Raw genomic sequence first — 20,000 nt, 5'->3', positions numbered from 1 at the left:
AAGTGCTGCCGACTGTGGGCACCGAAATGGATTTCGCGGCTTTAAAAATGTGTTTTTTGGACAAATTGCGCTGAGATCAGATTCATTTCCGCGCGAATTGCGCAGACCGGTTTCCACGACAGGAGAAAAAGTGTCACACACTGACACAGCCCATACGAACATTGTAGTTTAACCAGCTTGATATTCTTGGAGAGCCCCGTGAACACAGCCCGGCATTTGTAGGGGAGTTTGGGCACTAGTGTTGCGCTAGAAAGAAATAGAAAACTGTGGAAAAGGGGACTTTGGACTGCAGCTTTGTCTCCGATAAACAGAATAAAACCATAGAGGAGGAGAAGAGGCGATTTTTCTCCACATTCGAGGGGAAAAGATGGATTTATTCATATGGCTCTGTGGATGTTTACTGGCTTTTCTGGTGTCTCCGGCAGTCAAAGCAGAGGAAGGAGGTAGGTTTGACACTTTTCCTGGCCGCTTTCATTCGTGTCACACGTAGGTGCTAAATGGAAATTAAACCGCTTTTTTTAGACAGAGAAAAATACCCCCACCAATATTGAGCCTTTAAAGCACAGTATAGATGTGTGTTTCTTCGAAGAAGAGGTTTTCCCGTCATTACGCACCAAGATGCGTAAGAACAACATTTTAGGGTGAAACCGTCATTACGAATTATGTTAGTACAGGGACTTCCCTAACTTTCATTTGCTCTCAAATAATGCGTTGATAAACGTAGTGCCGAAGGACCGTGATTATTTCAGTTTCAGCACAATTAGGAGGGAGATCCCTGCCACGGGGTGTCCTTTCTGCTCGGCAGGATTGACCCATCGCACTTGCTGGGCTTTAAAACCAGGGGTGGAAAAGTAAAAAGAAAAAAAGTAAACAGCTTCCAATGCCTGAACAAAGTCAGCTCTTTTTTCGTCTTAACAAAAGCCCTAATTCATTTTCCTGGTAGACAGTTGCGTTGGGGTCGATCCTTTGTGTTGCCCGTTTCTATAAGCGGACAACTTTCTATCAAGGCGATTTTACCGATGAATTATTATCATTACCAGCAAACGCTCTCATCGTCTAACCCAACTACTGGTTTCACTCCGTCCTATAATAACTGAGGGATGTTGGGATGTTGGCTCGGGACTAATATTGATTTTTGTCGTATTGACAACATCTCCATTATGTGGATTTGAATCTGTCGCTTAATCGATGTCTGTTCTCAGGAGAGCTATTCAATCATGAAAACCTACTATAAAGTTCCTATAATATTCCTATCGGGACTACTATCGGTGTCAGTGGTCTGTAAGGTGACTGCTCAATAGAGTCTATAGGGACCTTATCGCGCTTGTTTTAGCTCATAATGTGTCACTGTGATGTGTTCTTATAACAATCCTTGACAGACTTTTCACCGAAAGGCTTGCAGCCACATGCATCTGCCGTGTCTCCATGTGGGGCTCCCCTTTTCAATGTTACCGAGAGAGGTGGCAGCGAATCTGACCGGGTTTGGCGTCTCCGTCTACCGGAGGCCAACACGGGCGCCCCAGTCCCACGGAGGTCCGACTCCATTCCGTTTTCAGCGACTCAGGCTCCGGAGGCCGTGTGAGCTATGGGGTATCTGATGCAATAACGCCTGTCATCAGCTTACGTTTGCGCATATATGCACAGGCTCTAATGTGAGAAAACGGTACAAGCTCTGCGCTTTACACTCAGGCTGTGATGCGTTTAACTTGGTCTTTGTACATTTTGTGTGCGTATCAAAACGATCTTTACGCACAGGGAGGATACTGGAAACTCTCATTTTATGCACCGAGCTTCTCTGCTGAAAAGAGGAACATTTCAGTCCATCCGGTTATGACAAACATGTCTGTGGTGACTCCAGGTCAAGGCATCAATACTTAAATCCGCTGTTATGTGACATGTGTGCATTTATGGGGGACTTGAAGTGTTTCAGCCAATGCGATCTGGGAATTTGGACTAGTTATTTTATAAAGAAATGAGCTTTAATAAAAGACAGTTTACAACTAATTTTATAGTGGAACCCCACTCCCTTCCGTGGGGCTGACGACCATTTTTTTCACCACAAGCAGCAATAGTCTATAGCATAGTCTAACTGTTTCTAATGGTTTCTCATAGCTGTCTATCAAAAAGAGACTTAGAAATTGGCAAAATCATTTTCTATCAGTCCTTAAGGCCTGCTTTCTGAGATACATTTGTGTGTGTACAAGAGGTGCAAAAGAGGAAGGTTCGTTGTAGAGAAGTTAGTTGCATTCTAGGTTTTATTGATTTAGGGCTTATTCAGGAACCTAGCTGGGGCTTTTGCAGAGCTCATGACTTGGATTAAGTGGCCCGTCTGCCAAATGTTGTTTTGGAGAAACAGTGTACAGAAAGCACAGTGGAGGCATTCTTTGCATCACATTTCACCTTGAATGTGAGAAGATATGTGGCCTACCATGGAACAGATTTCTATGTGTGGAGATTTCCATGTCAACCAAAATCTAAAAGTCAGTTCAGGCCACAGACTGCTGGTCATTTGATCAATAACGAAGTGAACCATGTTCACAGACAACACCAAAGCAGGAAACACCGAGTGGGGTTCTTATAGCACAGCAAAAATTCACGTGGAAACCGTGGTGTTCAGGGTGGACGGACAAAGTGTTTGACTTTGACATGAGAGACTGGGGTTTCTGTTCTGCCTCCACCAGTCATCATTGGGTTTGTTTTTTTTTAACCAGGACCACAATTTTTATTTAACCTCAACAAAGTAGTTCTCCTTTTAACAATGTCATCATCAGTTTCATAAAAATAATTCAGTAAATCAAATAAAAAATTTGTTCAGGTATTAAAACTTGTCATTATTCTGTTATTTTCTTTAGAAAAAAAAGATTGACAATAGATGAACTTTTATTTTACGGGGGATTCCATCAAGCACCCCTCGATAACTCCCCTCCGGTACACTAAGAACCACTCGAACACAGACACACATGCTCAGCAGTAGGCTATACAGAACTGAAGCTTCCTCAGCGGTAAACTTTTACTCTGCCTCTGTTGTGCTGTCTCCAGCAAGATGAGCAAGGAAAACATAGTGAGACTAAGAAGTGTAGAAGCGAGAGACAGGAGGGAGGGATGGAAGTACAGTGGGAGGAAGTAACAGGGACAGAAACGGGCAGAGGGAAACTGCAAAAAGAAGTGAACGAAACGGAAGAATGATTTTTAGCCTCACTGTTTGATCCTGTTTCTTCATTCTGTTTGATCACAGCTGTGCCTGGAAGGGAGATAAACGGACATAATTGGCCACTCAAGACCAGCTGTCTGCGTCTATAGTGTCTCTACTGAAATATGCTGGTTAATGAAACAGGCTCACTGTGATGCACACTGTGAGAAGTAAGCAAGCAGTGGGTTGAATTTCCCACAGGTACACCCTAAGGACTGGTTTATGAGACTGTTTTTTGATGGCTGCAATCCGTCCAATGTGATTTTAAAAGTCTGAAACAGTCTGAGGAGAGGACAGGAGCTTCTAACCCAGATGTAACATAACCAGGTGCTGGGTTCCCCCGAGGGGTCGGCTTGTAATAATTAAATGTTACATTGGACTGCGTCATAATGCCATCAATAAAACAAACCATCCATGTCATTTGTTCACAAAAAGGGGTTATTAACTGTTTTAGCTCACTACATAACAAATTGATTCATTCCACTAACCCAGTCATTCTGTGTAATTACTTTGCGTTAGAAAAAATCAGTTGTTAGCCTGAAATATTACAGATATTATATTCTACCTGCAGTGCATATGGAGATTGGTTAGCGTACTTCAGAAAGGCTTAAGATACATCAGCGTATTATGGCAAGTCAAATAACAGTAAAAAAGAGTGAGTGAATGAATGTTCAATATTAACAGCAAAATATATTGATATTGCCTATAAAAAGAAGGGGCTATTAGCGACTCTGAAATCAGTTTATCCATACATGTTTGTCTGTACATTTCCCATAATTTCATGTAATTTTCTATGCTTTTTTGGTTCCCATTGTAGTCGTTCTTTATTACTGCATTGTCAGATGTGTTAATCCTGGTAAAGCATCTAGAAACAATAAAGCAATAAAAAGAGAAGAAGGAAACAGAGATTGGAGGACGACGGGTAAGAAAAAGAGATGGAGAGAGTAAGGAATCGTGGGTGTTTGGGAGTGCAAAAGAAAGCGGGAAAGGGAGAAACAGAGAGGGAGAGAGCATGAGAGGGCAATAGTGAAATAAGAGGAAAGCACCAGAGTGTGAAGCAGTAGTTGAGTGGAGCCACCTGCAGTAAACCAACCCAGATTTATTCCTCTCCGTTGTCAAGCACAGGAGGCTTTGTGGCCAAGATAAAATATATTATAAAGGGTTATTCTTTTTCATCTACTGATTCAGATGACTGCTGTGTTTTTCTTTTCCTTTTATTTTTCAAGGCACATCTAAGTAATAATACACCACCAACGACAAGCTTGCAGTTGGTAGTGGAACGGCGCCACTGTTGCCATTAGTCTGACAACTGAAAGACTAATGTCCTCTCATTTGATTCACAAATTTCTTTTTTAAAATGTTGCAAGGCGGATTTAGTTAGGTACATAAGTATTTGGACAGTGACACAATCTCGTAATTTTGCCTCTGTACACCATCACAAGGGATTTGAAACAAAGCCATCAAGATGTGATTGAAGTGTAAACTTTCAGCTTTAATTCAAGGGATTTAAAAAAAATATCACATTAACCATTTAGGAATTACAGCCAATTGCAACCATTTTTATACGTAGTCCCTCCATTTTCAGATGCCCAAAAGTAATTGGACAGACTTATTTTTAAGACTTGAATGAAAATCTTTGCAGTTCGAACCCTTAGACATCACCAAATGCTGAGTTTCCCCCCTTGAGATGCTTTGCTAGGCCTTTACTGCAGCTGCATTCAGGTGCTGCATGTCTTTCTGCCCTCCGTTTTGTCTTCAGTAGTGAAAAGCATGCTCAATAGGGTTGAGGTCAGGTGACTGACTTGGCCATTGAAGAATATTTCATTTCTTTGCCTTCAGAGGCCCTTGGGTTGCTTTTGCAGTATGTTTTTGGTCATTATCCGTCTGTACTGTGAAGCACCATCCTATCAGTTTTGCAGCATTAACTGAACCTGAGCAGATAGTATAGCCATATAAACTTCAGAATTCATCCTGCTACTTCTATCAGCAGTCACACCATCAATAAACACCAGTGACCCAGTTCCATTGACAGCCATACATGGCCATGCCTGACACTGCCTCCACCATGTCTGACAGATGATGTGGTATGCTTTGGATCATGCCGTTCCTTTCCTTCTCCATACCCTTCTCTTCCCATCATTCTGGTACAAGTTCATCTTGGTTTCATCTGTCCATAGAATCTTGTTCCAGAACTGGGCGGGCTTTTTTAGAGGTTTTCTGGCAAAGTCTAATCTGGCCTCCTCGAGAGTGTTCTTGACCTGGCTAGATGTTGTGAAGGGTTTTTCTTTACCAAGGAAAGAATTCTGCGATCATCCACTTTAGTTGTCTTCCGTGGTCTTCCAGGCCTTTGATGTTACTGAGCTCACCAGTACATTCCTTCTTTTTAAGAATGTACCAAATTGTTGACTTGGCCATTTCTGAATTTTCTACCATCTGTCTGACAGGTTTTTTTTTGTGTTTCAGCCTAATGATGGCCTTCTTCACTTGCATTGACAATTCTTTGGACCATTACCATGAGAGTTCCTATGAATAGCTACCAAATTCAAATTCAACACCCGGAATAAATTCCAGTACCTTTTATCTGCTTAATTTGTAATGAAATAATGAGGGAACAGGGCACACCTGGCCATGAAACTGATTGTCAGTCAACTGTCCAAATTACTTTTAAGTCTCTGAAAATGAGGGAGTACGTATAAAAATGGCTGTAATTCCTAAATGGTTAATGTGATATTTTTGTTAAACCCCCTTGAATTAAAGCTGAAAGTTTACACTTCAATCACATCTTGATGGCTTGTTTCAAATCCACTGTGGTGGTGTACAGAGGCACAATTTCGAAAAATGTGTCAATGTCCAAATACTTATGTACCTAACTTTAAAGTAGCTTTGCAACATTTTAAAAAAGAAATTTGTGAATCAAATGAGAGGACATTAGTCTTTCAGTCATTAGACTAATGGCAAAAGTGGTGCCAGTCCACTACCAACTACAACCTAGTTTGCAGTGAGCGAATAAATATTTAGCCAATTAACCTTCTTCACAGTCTCTCTCTCTCTTTCCTTCTCTCTCATCTGTAAAATGGAAAGCACAATTAGTGGGTCCAGCAGGATGTTCTAATTACAGTTATCATGTCATTAGTAAACCGCTAGTATTCTAGTGTCTTCATTGGCCATTGGTAATAACTGGAGTAATTAGAGAGGATGGGGAGATCAGTGTGTGTGTGAGCGTGTGTTTTTGTATCTGTATTTTTGTGAAGAACAAATGTCCTCAGAGGAAAGAGGAGATCATGGAAATCCTTCAAATGAGGCTATTTGCCTGTCCTCACTTCTTTTAAAACCTTCACACACAGAAAAGTGTGTGTGTGTGTGTGTTTGTGTGTGTATGTGTTTATGCGTGTTTGTCTATGAGCTTGTGTACTAGCTAAGCCTTCTGTGTCCTCACTAGTCCCTCCAGAGCAGTGCTGTGCGAGGCCACGGGTTTTTTTCGCTCTCCCTTCACGCTGAATCATCCTGTTGTTTTCATCTTTTCATGGCACTTCACCTCTCCTTTAATAGCGCACTCTCTTTCTCCACACCTCCCTGTGTCAGTGTTTTCCCTCGCTCCGATTAAGAAACCTTGCTCAACCTCTTTTTTGCCCCACTTCGCAACGGTGGGAAATTTCTTTTACTGTTTCACTCACTCATTGTTTTTCCACTTTCTGCCTATTCCCTCTGACTCTGTCAATCTATGTTTTCCTCATCCTTGGTTTCTCTGCCTGGAAGAGAATAAAGCTAAGTAGCTGAGATCCATGGCTTGTTAGAGTGACCTCAGAGTTGTTAGAGTTACTTAAAGGAATACACAAGATTTAGGGTCCATTGATCAACGCAAATTCTTTATATAATCAGCCCTTTAGTAAATTTGAATGAGTGATAACAGACTCCAGAGCTATGCGACAAATCTTTTGCAAAGAAGAAGGCAGCAGTTTTAAGTAGCACATAGAGTAAACATTTTCAAACTAAAACTTAAAGATATAACAGGGATCATTTTTGGCTGTAGTTAAAAAAAGTATGCAATATTGTTTTTGTTTTTTATTGTGTATATCCTTTTTAAAATTACATTGTTTTTATGGTATTCAAATCTTTTCTTGAGATAAGACTCCAAAGAAGAAATGCCCAAATTACTTTTTTAGGGTGCCAAGAACCTACTGTACCTGTGTTTATTTGACCTTTATTCATACAGAATAGATTGGCTGAGGATACATGCTCTTTTAGAGCAAGCCCCTGTTAACTGAAAGATAACAGGAACAGACAGAGTTGTAAACTACATACAAAAAAGTCTTGGTTGTGTCATCTGAATTATCCTCAGGTTTATTAAAGCACTTGTCCTCATGTTCAATGATATGATTAAAGGTAAACTTGAATGAGAATGTGTAATCAAAGTTAATGGGACCAGATATCAACATGGTGCCCTTCCACTGTAAAAGGCATCCAAAACGGGTAGTAATGCAGGGGCCTTTAAAGGCCTTTATGATTATAGCTGATAGTGTGAGATTGTGCTCCCAAGAAAAATTACAGAATGAGTCGTTCCAGCAAGTGCCCCAAAAAAAAAACATGTTCATGTTTAGTGACAGACCTCTCTAGACCTCACAGTATTTATGACGAAGCAAAGGAGGAAGTCAGGTGGTGTTGTTATAGAGCGACAAAGTCTGCGTAGAGAGATTCATAGGAGCAAGGTTTTTCGTAAACCAATTCATTTAACCTAAAACTCTTTCTCTCCCGTCGTTTTTGAACATATTTATAGCTTTTTTATTTACACTGTTCTTTTGGGTCTGTTGGTCGTCCTCTTTCACATACTGTTTGGCTTCAGTTAGCTATTCAGTTTGTACATTGCTACTCTCTCTGTCAGTGATCTTAAATCTTAAATCTCTCCATCTTCCCATCCATTGTCCTATTATCTCTCTCTTCTTTCTAAATCTTCATAGATCAGGTAGTGTCTTTGCACTTGAATTAGTGGGCTTGTTCTCGTGTCAGTTCTTTTTCTGTATCACACACTCATCCTTCCTTTTTTATGAGTCCATGTCTCTCTTCTCTCTGTTTTCCCATCATTGTTTTATTTTCTCAGATCCTTTGTAGTCATCCACCATCCCTTTTTCTATTTTATACATACAAAAAACACACACACTTTTCTCTCTGTAGTTTTCCACTGTGGCGTAATGCAGGGCACCTGGAGAAAAGCACAACACCACCTGTTTGTGTGTATGCGTGTCTATGTGTGTGTGTGCTTGAGTTGCATTTTCTGTCCAGTGAGCTTTTCTGAGCTGCTGACTTTCTCTTTTCAGATGATGAGAGACAGATGTTCTGGCATTACTTCCCCTTCTTTCGTCCTGCTCTGCCCCATTCTCCCTTTCTTTCCTTCTGCTCTATCTTTCTGTCCATTCTTGAGGTTTCCCAGGTTTTGATGACTAAAAGCTCCTTGGGTTTGATCCAAAGAAGACATTTCAGCCTGTTATTTTCAGTGTTTATTCCCAGAGTTACACAAAAGCTTTTTACACCAAATGTATCCGTATTCCTACCGTTGAAGGTAACAGTGCCTGAAGCATTTTATGAGTGCTTTGTGAGGCTGGAACCAAGCAACCCTACTGAAAATACATTCTAAATTGTAAAAATGCCTAGAAATCAATGGTAAAACTTGCATTTTCCCCCCAGGCTTTGATGCAGATTTTCACAGTCTATTGATGCTGAAATTGGGGACCTGTTTCCAACAAGGTCAAAATAATGAGAATCTGAGACTCACTATACTGTTTTGAGTAGTAGTTGAGCCAAATAATAACCTCCCTCCTATTGAGGCTTATGGTTAGCTGGAGGACACACAATTTCTCCCTTTCAAACACAAACACTAAATCTCTAAAGCTTTCATTATGTGCACCCGCCCAATTGAAATAAATGCAGACTATGGTCCAATACATTAGCAAAGTTCCCACTAACTAGCAAATTGATTATGATTGCGAAAAGTGTCTCTTTAGAGTCGGATCAGACTGCCTACTCAGAGGGAAAATGAATCTGCAAGGGAGCTTTGAAACAAGGTCAGAGAATTTGCATCTGGGGCTAACAAACAAGGATCTAGTTCAATTTTGCACATCAGTACCATGTGGAAGCGCGTGTTTTTCTAAATGTTTGTCACTTTGTGCGATTGTTTGTGTGCCCCACTGTGTGCATGTTGCTGTGCAAGCATTTCTGTACAAGTTTTTATTGCATTTCTGTATTGGTGCATGTGTGTGTCTGTGTTGAGGTATGCGCATGTGGGAAAAGTTGCTGAATTGGTGTTATCAGAATGCAATACTAAACGTGGCGGAGAGCCATAAATAATGCAGTGACCTGTCTCATATCCCTGCTTGACTGCTTAGCACCATTTACGCTGCTTATCCTGTGTGTGTGTGTGTGTGTGTGTGTGTGTGTGTGTGTGTTTATGGTCTAAAATCATTGATGTCTAAGCCAGAGGGGCATAAGCGATGTTTAGTGGCTTGTGTTTGGGCATTTGCTGTGAATATGTGGTCTAAACACAACCTCTCCCTGAAGATCACACACGCCGATGTGGTTAAGAGAAAAGCTGTCTTGTGTGAAGTCTGGGGTCAAGAGTAGGGAAGAGAGAAGGAGGGAAGCATCTTCTGTGAGTGACAGAGATAGAGGAAATGGTGATGTTTTGATGTGGTACTTTTGCTGCAACATATGCTGAGGTTGCCTTATAAGAGCACCACCTCACCACAGACGATTCAAGCAGAGGTAGTGGTGGACTGTAACCAAGAACATTTGCTGTAATTAAGTACTATACTTCTGTGCAGTTTTGGGATACCTATTCTTAACTAGAGTAGTTCTGTCTTAGTTCTTATGTTATTCATATTTCTACTCCATTACTTTCGAGAGACATTTGTCAGACTTACTGTATATGGTTTCTAATTACTTTTCAGACTTAGATTTTACACACGAAACGTGACCAGTTTATAAAATATAGTTACAGATTAAACTACTCAAAAATATATAAAGCAGGTAATACGTAAACATTAATGCAAGTATTAGAAAAATCTAATAATGCCTAATAATATAACACTGAGATACCTCACATTCTACTGTGCAATAATTACTTTTACTTTTGATACTTTAAGTACATTTTGATAGTACCTAACATTTTGAATGTAGAACTTTTACTTTTAACAGTGTATTTTTACATTGTAGTATTTCTGCTTTTGCTTGAGTAAATGATCTGAAAACTTTATCCACTACTAGGTGGACTGCCACTTATGCAGCTGCTTGAAGTAGGATAGGGTATCATACAACAAAACTAAAATAAGGATTCTGGTTAACTACAACTTAGATCTTATTTTTGTATCTCCTGCAATCATTCAGTGGGTTTTTATGACATTTTTACTCAGAGGATTTGTTGAGACCTGGGTCCAATGCAACATTGCTAAGAAGAATTCCAGTGGGGAAAATTAATCCTTAAAGACTAAAAGCAACTGCAATGCTTTTTTTCCCCCTCAACTCTGCAATGCCTTAGATCTCTTCAGTTCTCTCTCTCTCTCTCTCTCTCTCTCTCTCTCTCTCAGTATTACCTGTTTGATATTTCTTGACATGAATTCAGGCTTTTTCCCGACTTAGCATGTCCTCTGTTCTTACACACAGCCACACACACAGACACTGCACTTTCTTTCCATTATACAGGTCAGGGTGAAATCAGCATTGCAATAAATTCACTTTTGGAGTTTGAATTTGTACAGTTTCTTGGTTTTAGACATAAAGATAGCAGTGAGCTGTCCCTCCCAAAAGAAAAATGCCCCCCCCCCTCTATGTTATAATGACTGATGAACTCCACCTCAGCATCATTTTATTGTGTGTATGAATGCAAAGTATGCTCAGTGGCACCCCATCCTAGAGGTCATGCCTCCAAGCATCAGGTGAGCTCAAATTGTGTCACCTTATGCCCTGTTTGGATGTGATAATCCTTGAATGATTTTCTGTGTGTGTGTGTGTGTGTGTGTGTGTGTGTGTGTGTGTGTGTGTGTGTGTGTGTGTGTGTGTGTGTGTGTGTGTGTGTGTGTGTGTTCACCTGCAGAGATTAATAAACCCGTTAAAGCAGAGCAGACACAATAATAAATGTGCCCCCACACACACACACACACACACACACACACACACACACACACACACACACACACACACAGCAGCTTCCTTTGTATCACACCAGCCTTATTCATCAGACACTTGGAGGTGCTGTCTTTATCGGCGGAATGCCAGAGGTGAGAGGAGAGGAGGAGGAGAAGAGGGTAGTCCAAAAAAATAAGAAAAATGTAAGAAAAGAAGGGAATGCTACCTACAGAAACTGATACTTCATCAACAGAAAATTTGACAATGATGTGGATAAATGTACAAACATCTCTGACGTAGTCTCAACAAAATTGAACATTACCTCTAGAAAGTGAATTGAACATGTGTTCATGTGTCCATCCACTCTATATCCCTCAGTTGGTTGGTTGAGAAAGAGGCTGGAGTCAGTTGTAAGCGGAAGCAGAGTATAGAGTGGTCTTCTGTAAAAAAGAGTGAACCTTCACTGCCTCTACCAAAATTACATGCAGGGACTGAATCTAATGAAAGCATGTTTTTGCTCTTGCATTTTAAAACCCAGCCCAATAACAACTATGTTTTTCAAGCAATAGTGTATTAATCAGTTAGATTTATCTAACAATCTTTGTTTTTCCCTCTTGCACTGCCTCTCTTCATATCCCAGATTTTTCGTTAGATACAGTTAGCGAAGCAGTGTGCTAAAAGTGGTGTTTGGCTGATGCTGCTGTGAGATTCCAGAGTGGTTAAACACTAATCCAGGTGGTGCTGAGATGAAATGCGCCTGGCTGGGTTACATAGGCCTTGTAACTCTATTCCTGTATTACTGTATGTCACCAAGGAGATTGGAAACAGATAGGAGAAGATAGACAGGACTAGTTGGCTCACAGCTGGGGGAGAGACGGACAGAGATAGAGAGATAGAGAGAGATACAGAGGGATGATAACTAATTGTTTGCAGACAGTGTGAGGTAGACACCAGATATAGCTGCAAAAGTGTCAATCACGTTGTGAGCTATGTGCTGAGATCTGACCTCCACTTTCATCCTCCCTTGCTGGTTCTTGAGAGTATGAGTATATATATTATCCATCTAGTTGCAAGCATATTTGCAGCCGTGACAAAAAAAAGTGAGATTTTCAAGGTGCATGTTTGTTTGACTTTCTATTTGAATTTGTTTTGAAGATGGTGACTGATAAAGTGTGTATGCTGTGCGTGTGTGCCTCACTGTTTGCATGTGTAACTCCTCTCAGAGTAGGTTTACAGTAGCCAGTCTATTAATAGCATTAAAACATGTTGTATTCTGCTGAGTAGTTTGACTTTGCTATGTAACCCCACTCAGCACAGTGGCAATAAATAATAAATACAGTTTAGTTTTTTACCAGGTTGGTTTCTTTGCTGTTTCTAGAGGCATATTGAGCCCCCACTGGAACAGTAATACAGACTGTTAGGGCTTGATTGTGAGTTTTTTTCTTGTTCTCTAAACAGGAAATTATTTTAGCGGTTGCTCACTGGCCAAATGCTTCCCAGCAAACAGCAAACAGTCACTGATGCTGATTTTATGAGGCACATCATTTTACCCACAATATCAGTTGAAAATTCCTCCTCCTGGGTCCAAATGTACAGTGCAATCACTGTTTTGTGCAGAAATATTCTTTGGATAAAGTAATTCTTATTTTGTCTACTTAACAAACACTTCAAATAACTTAACCCTTAAAAATTTAGATTAGATTGGTGGAGTGTTATTTTGGGGTTGTTAAATGAGCAAACTAAAAACAGTTCTCGAGTCTCTTCTGGCACATTGTGGTTCAGACTATGCCATTATATTGTAAGTGCTTGGCCTTAACATAGATTGCTCTCATCGCATCCATCATGATGGTTTAAGTTAAGTTTTGTGGATCTTAAACAATGAAGAAGTTCAGCTCATGAGAGTTAAGTCTGCATAGTCAATCACACCGGCTAGCCAGCATGATGCACAATAGATGCCATAGATGTAATACAGTAGAGTTGTGTCTGTTATGCAGTTGGGTGTCACAGATATATATATGACTTACCCATCTATGTCAGGCAACATCTGCAGCAGTGAATGAGTGGCATTGTTTTTGACATGACACAGACATATGACTGCTGACAAGTGGATCTGCTCTGCGACGGTTACTGTGGCATCTGGAGGGCTATGTGTGTATGTCAGTCTCTGGTCAGAATGGAGTCTTTGTACGTCATGATGCTGCATTGACCTTTGACTCCACATACACAGAGACAGATATACACACACACACACTTTTATTTCTCATGTCCTGTCTCTGAAAACATAAGTCTTATCTGCATTTTATCTATTTGCCCGCTTTCCAAGTCTCAAGTCGTGCATAATGAACAAATATGTATTACATTAATTCAATGACTTCATACAGTGTGTTGACATCCTCCTGGTCAGTCTTGATAAGCAAACAACACTGCCCGTTACTTATATCTCCTGCTGTGAGGGAAGTTATTATAGTTCTATATTATTATTTGAGGCTTATCTCATCATTCTTTTTCCATTTCTTAATTCTATTCTGCAATGAAGTTTTCTCTTTAATCGGTCATTTCTTTCCCTTACCTTTCCATCCTGTCGTTCCTTTAACCTCCGCCCTCTGATTTTCCCGTCTTCCCCTGTCTTAGTTGTTTTCAACACATTTGGAAACACTAATCAATGACCTTATTCAGTGCATGAACCTGTGTATTAAAATGGAAAAATACTGAGCATACAGAGCAATTTTATCACAGTTTCGACACTTTCAGTTGGCTACTTGGAAGATTTCCATATATTACACAAGGTGATGTGGTGGACCAAAGCCAAGGAAAATAAATATGCATCTGCACTCACTTGACTTTTTCAAACTTAATGTATAGATTAGATGATTTAACTTTCTAATACTGCCTTCCTCCATCTCTCTCCTCGTTCAGCGTCTGAGCCATGCGGTGGCTATTTAGATGCAAGCGATGCTGGATACATCACCACACCTGGCTACCCACTTGAGTACCCACCTCACCAGAACTGTCGCTGGGTCATCACAGCCCCTGAGCCTTCGCAACGCATCGTCCTCAACTTTAACCCGCACTTTGAGATAGAGAAACTGGACTGCAGGTAAGGATAGGATGTATGGATGTATGAATGGATTTATTTCAAAGGCATGGGGTGTAGTGCAGACAAAGGGGTTTAAAGAAAAAGAGTGGATTAAAAAAATGTAACGATTTAAATTTGCTTGAGAAGTTAGATTACAGCTAAGGAAAGAGGAGACATTTCTTTCACTTCTCTTTCTTCACCAGCATGCCTATGTTGTTGGCTGTATTTGGTGAACTTCAGCCCACTCTCCTCCTGTTTCTTTGGCTTTAGCTATCCCATAATAATCACTTTGGGACCTCCCTTGGTCCCTTGTCTCTAATTATCAAAGTCTAATTACAACACATTTACTGTTCTGGGATGGTTTTCACACTTCAAAAGAATTAACACAGATTAGAGGATTTGGTGTCCTGCACCGTTGTTGGCTGTTTGGCATTTGTTACATGGTGAGAGTGAAAGAAAGGCAGGCAGTTAGGCAACATGAAATAAAAATACTGAAATCAGGGATAAAGGCAGACTGAAAAGCAAACAGGCATACTGGGAAATGATGGAAAAATGCTGGCAGAGACTGGTTGATATTCAAACAGATATTAAAGGTGACAGAGGGAATGATAGGGAAGCAGTAAGAAAGTTTAAAACATCAAAAATCTTAACAATAGTAAAATCTATTTTTATAGCACCATTGAAAACAAGGTTATACGATGCTTTAAAGAGGAATATGACTGGATATTAAAACAAATATTAAAAACTATAAAAAAGGATAAAATGATGACAAATAGGATTTAGAAGGATCATGGAGCACAAAATCTAAACATGTGATCGAATCAGGTAGTTTTCCGGTAATTTAAGTTAAGTGAAATGACAATTACTTGTAGATCCTAATTTCACATATCTCTTAGGACTTTATGGGCCAGCATGTGCAATGGATTTCTGGCCCAGCCCAAATACCATAAGATGGAAAGATGCTGAGATGGGGGAGCTACTAGTTATCTAAGCAAAAGTCACAGACACAAAATAGATAAACCTAAAAATACATGTACTAGTGCTTTTTCTAAAACAATAAGTCGTGAAGTCTTCTGTCATTTGCCTGTAAATGAAACTACTGGCCTTCCCTTACTCTGTGGGAATGTCATGCTGTGTGAATCCATCCAACACGTAAGAGGAGAGATCACTGCCTCTCAGGAATCTAATGGGCACTATGAGTGTTTGGGGCCACAGATACAAACCCACTGGCACAGGCAAGAGGGCAGATAAAAAGAGGAACACAGACACACAAGCACACACACTTACACTTTTCCCATCTCTCCCGTTATGTCTCTGTTCTGGTGCTTTCCTATCCAGTTATTAACATTTCAGCCATATCAATTATAGATAGGTGAATTTCCCCACACAGATGTACCAAAATCATTCAGACATTTCTTTGTTGGAATTGAAGCATCAATATTTCACTGGCTGGCTGTTTGTTGAAAGGATGAAAGGTTGAAAAGGCCTGCTGTGCTTTGCTCTGTTTTCCTTTACTTTTGCACTGTGGAAACAAACAACATACTTCTCGGCCTGTCTCCCTGTCCTTGTCATTTTTTCACGTTTACACTGCAGTTCTTATCCTTGTACCATTTTGATGCATGAGATGCTCTCTCTCTCCTGTCCACATGTTTCTCCTTCTCTTGCCCATGCTCTGTTTTTCCCTCTCCCCTAACCTTTTGTCTCCCTTCATGCCCTTCTTTCCTATTTCTCTTTGAATTTTTTACATACATTTAAGGTCCAGTAGCTTCCCAAGGGCAGAGAATCTAGCTGAACTTCTAGAAACAACAGGCTTTGCTGTTTAATACAGTATGTGCATGTTTGTGGTTTTTGGTATTGTAAGACTTATGGTCTGTGTCTAAACATTTTTTTACTTTCAGTTTTTTTTCCATTAATGACAAGTTACATTTTTTGAAAAGTGATTCTTCAAACCATGCCAGTAAGATTGAGATATTCACAGTGTTACATGGTGGTAACATCTCCAGGCTAATAGGCTGTTATTTACAAGTGTCCTACTGCGAAGAGCTATTTAGGTCTACAGGCGCCCAACGCCCAGAGTGTGTGTCTGTGTATGTGTGTGTGCAGGGGTAGGCTGAAATTGAGCTGTTAGGTTAAGAGGGCAAAGAGGCCAAAGAGAAGAAGCTGAAGGTGTGTGTATGTGACTGTGGGGGGCAGACGTTATGTGGTCGCCAAGTGATTCTCAGCGACAACCCTGACACACACACACACACACACACACACGCATACCAGCGTCTCCGTCTCTGTCTCTGGCTGTCAAATGTTGTCTCTTTCTGATGCACACGTCTACACATACCTCTCTCTCTTTCTGTCTCTAACTTTTAATTTCGACAGTCTTCTTGAAACAGCAGACGTATGTAATATGGTCATAAGGATGTTGTCCATATGTTCCTTTTCTCAGGTTTGTAGATTGCAGCTTTAGGAAACAGAAAACAGTAAACTTCATTTTCAGTTTATGGAGAGGAGAATACACATAGACACATAGACTCATCTTGTGGGACAAAGGAGTCATCTGTGTTTCTAGACAAAGACTACATTGTGAACAGGCAATATGGTTCCTCTCTGTCTCTCTTTATCACTTAAAAAACTCATGATACACAAAAACAAGTATTAAGACACACACTTGCACAAACAGCCCTGTTATAAATCCCTATGCCCCGGTCAGACAAGGGTTGGTTTATTAGGTCACTGTGTTGAAGCAATCTAATCTATTATGGTCCTGATTGCAATTTAAGATGGTAACCAGTAATCTATGATGCATCACATTTTGTCAAGCACTCCTCTGGCTCTGCAGGCAGAATCGATGGAGAGGTGGTCGGAGAGGGAGAGAGCTGTTTTCATTAAGATACATACAGTAGCCAGTCAAGTGCAGGGAGCCTGCTGGAGGGAGTGAGAGAGACGAACAGCAAGACTGATAAACAAAAAAGCTTGTGCCCCTGCTAAAATATCTGTAGAATATTGACATGGCTAATCATGACTCACCATAACTTCCCTTTTCCCATTAAATGACAAATGGCAATGGAGTACCACATAAGTCCATCACTGATGACAGGTTTCAGTTATCACCCAACAACTGTATCTTTAGTTTTTGTGTGTATTTCTTAGAAATCCTGAGTAGATCAAAACCACATGATGAACGGGTACATAGACAGAAGACATTGTTTGGATATGGTTAGGTGTGTCTGTGTTCTATGTTGCAGTTCACAATCATAATGTTTTTTTTTAATCCACCTTCATTTGCAGTTAGTGTTGTAAAAGTTATTTTATATAACTGGTACTGAAATTTCTTCTTTATTTTCTCTGAGAGAGTTTTATGTTTGGTTTCACTTTTACTCAACACACCCAAGCCTTCAACTACAACTACTAATCATGGAAACAAGAAGATGGTTTGTATTAAATAGACTGTAACTGAAAGTAACTGACTCAGTTTAGCTTGGTGGGACTTCTGAAAATTCATATGAGCCTCAGCCATTGGATCATAGTTTTTTTAAATATATGTAGCCTTTTGAGGCAGCGGTTGGTTGTCTACTTCATATTTTCCTCTTAGCTCACTGCCCTGCTCTGTCCCTGAAAGATCTCTATTTGGAGTGTCTTGAAAGAACATGTGTGCAGGAGCACACACACACACACACACACACACACACACACACACACACACACACACACACACACACACACACACACACACACACACACACAGAGAAACAAACACACTGCTGAGGGAAAAGTGCAGCGTCAGGGTCTGTTGAGGGGAGGCTCAAATCATCCTGACAGGTACCTCCTCCCTCTATCCTCTCCTTTTTCCTCCTGGGTCTCTCCCCCTCCTCACCCTCTCTCCCCTTCATTCATCTCACCCTTCCTCACCGCTCCCACCCCTCACCACTGTCCGATGGACCCCATTTATCATCTTTCATCTGCTCTCTCACCTTCCTCCGCCCCACCCTGTGTGGCCTACTCCCTGCATGCCTCCTTCTTCATCACCTCTCCTCTCCTCTTCTTATTCAGTCTCCTGTCTCTGCTTCTGTCTAACTTCTCTGCTTCTTTCCTTCCCTCCTTCTCCCCTTCACACCCTCTTCCTTCTGCAGGGTGCCAATCTTTTACAGGCCAAATCATTATTCAGCATTGCACATGAGAAATCACAGGCAGCTAGGCAAATGAGACACTCTCCTCCTTTTCCCTCTCTCCTTTTCTTATTTTCTCATTTCCCTCTGCTCCCCCTCTGTCCCTCTTTAAAATGCATCTTTTCCTCTCTCTTTACCAGTTATAGACTTTTCCTCAGCTTATATCCATCTTCATCCTCTTTTATCCCTCCATCTGTCTATCCATCACTTAAATCCCTTTTCAATATGTCTATTTGTCACTTTTTTCTCATCTTCTCTTCATTCTCCACCGTCTCCAGTCCTCCATTACCTCAGTTGACACCCAAGTCAGATGCTATCTGTATTAGTAATATAAGAAACACACACATGCAGACAAACACACGCTCATATACAGTATAAGAGTTAAACATAAGCTTGCATAAACAAAAGTAGAAATGCACACCCAGAGGTGCAAAATTTTTTGAGCTCTAAAATAAACTCATGTACAGTGTAAGCACAAGAGGCAGACAGGCACGTAGGCACTTTCATGGTTATGTGGCTTACACAATAAGTGTGGAGTAAAGCAGTGAGTTAAGAAGTGATTTATATGACAGAGAAGCTGCAGTCAACGATAATGGTTTCACTAATGATTTAGACCTTGTCTTTGTACTCTGCCTCAATCAATCACTTAACTTCATGCTAGGTCTGTTTTCTTTTTTCTTCACTTCTCTTCTCTTCTCTGCTCTTCTTTTCTCTTTTCTTCTTTTCTCTTCTCCTCTCTCAGCAAGCCAACTAGCACAAATGTAATCTGAAACAAATATTTTAATATGAGCTTTGTAAAAGAACATACTGTCCCTCGAAACTAGATTATGGTGGAAGTTTAGGTGTATTCAATCACTGGAACACAACTGACTAACAGGTAGAAGTCCTAGGGGCATGAGCAAGAGAAGAGCAACAGGGAAAGTGATGTGATGTGACACTGGCCTTAGGGCAGAAGGGGGAAAAAAAGTTGGAGGTAGAGATGAAGAGACTATATGACAGATAGAGGAACAGCATGTAGAGGGACAGTGGATGTTCAGTTACCAGCTGTGGGCATTTAGCAGCTGCCTGCACGCTTTAATTAATATCACAGTGACGCTACCAGCAGGAGAGTCATGCGTCCAGACAGGCATCCACTAATGCTATTAGAAAGCTACAGAGAGAGTACAGTTTGAGGTTTATTTACCTGCTTTTGTTAATCAAAATTCCTCACCAGGCAAACTTCACAGTGATAACACCAGATCCCCACAAAGTAATGCAACCCATGCTTTTACCCCCTACAGCTGGGATCACAATTGCATTGCCACTTTTTTTTCTTTTTTTTTTTCTTACCTGAAACTACAAATTTATGTAGTTTAATTTTGTTGTGTAAAGTGGTAAAGTGGTACGTGAAAAGCTCCAACTGGATTAAGAAGAGAAAAGATAAAGCAGTTAGGATATCAACTGTTAGTCTGCTCAGAGTCTTGCT

General features: G+C 40.5%; 1 protein-coding gene across 4 annotated transcripts in view; it reads left to right on the top strand.

The window, feature by feature from the left end:
- The window catches only part of LOC120801278 (neuropilin-2-like), a 99,643-nt gene that overhangs the window by 552 nt on the left and 79,091 nt on the right, over window positions 1–20,000 (top strand). For all 4 annotated transcript variants that reach the window (XM_040148060.1, XM_040148058.1, XM_040148061.1 and 1 more), the window contains exons 1-2: window positions 1–443; window positions 14,219–14,399. The exon at window positions 1–443 is cut by the window's left edge and continues 552 nt beyond it. In XM_040148060.1, coding sequence (XP_040003994.1) covers window positions 368–443; window positions 14,219–14,399 — 257 coding nt within the window. In that variant the 5' untranslated portion in view covers window positions 1–367. The remainder of the gene's footprint in view (window positions 444–14,218; window positions 14,400–20,000) is intronic.

The sequence above is a fragment of the Xiphias gladius genome, chromosome 16 (assembly GCF_016859285.1).
Source record: "Xiphias gladius isolate SHS-SW01 ecotype Sanya breed wild chromosome 16, ASM1685928v1, whole genome shotgun sequence".
In the NCBI taxonomy this organism is placed as follows: Eukaryota; Metazoa; Chordata; class Actinopteri; order Istiophoriformes; family Xiphiidae; genus Xiphias; species Xiphias gladius.
This window is presented reverse-complemented; position numbering and strand designations above follow the sequence as displayed.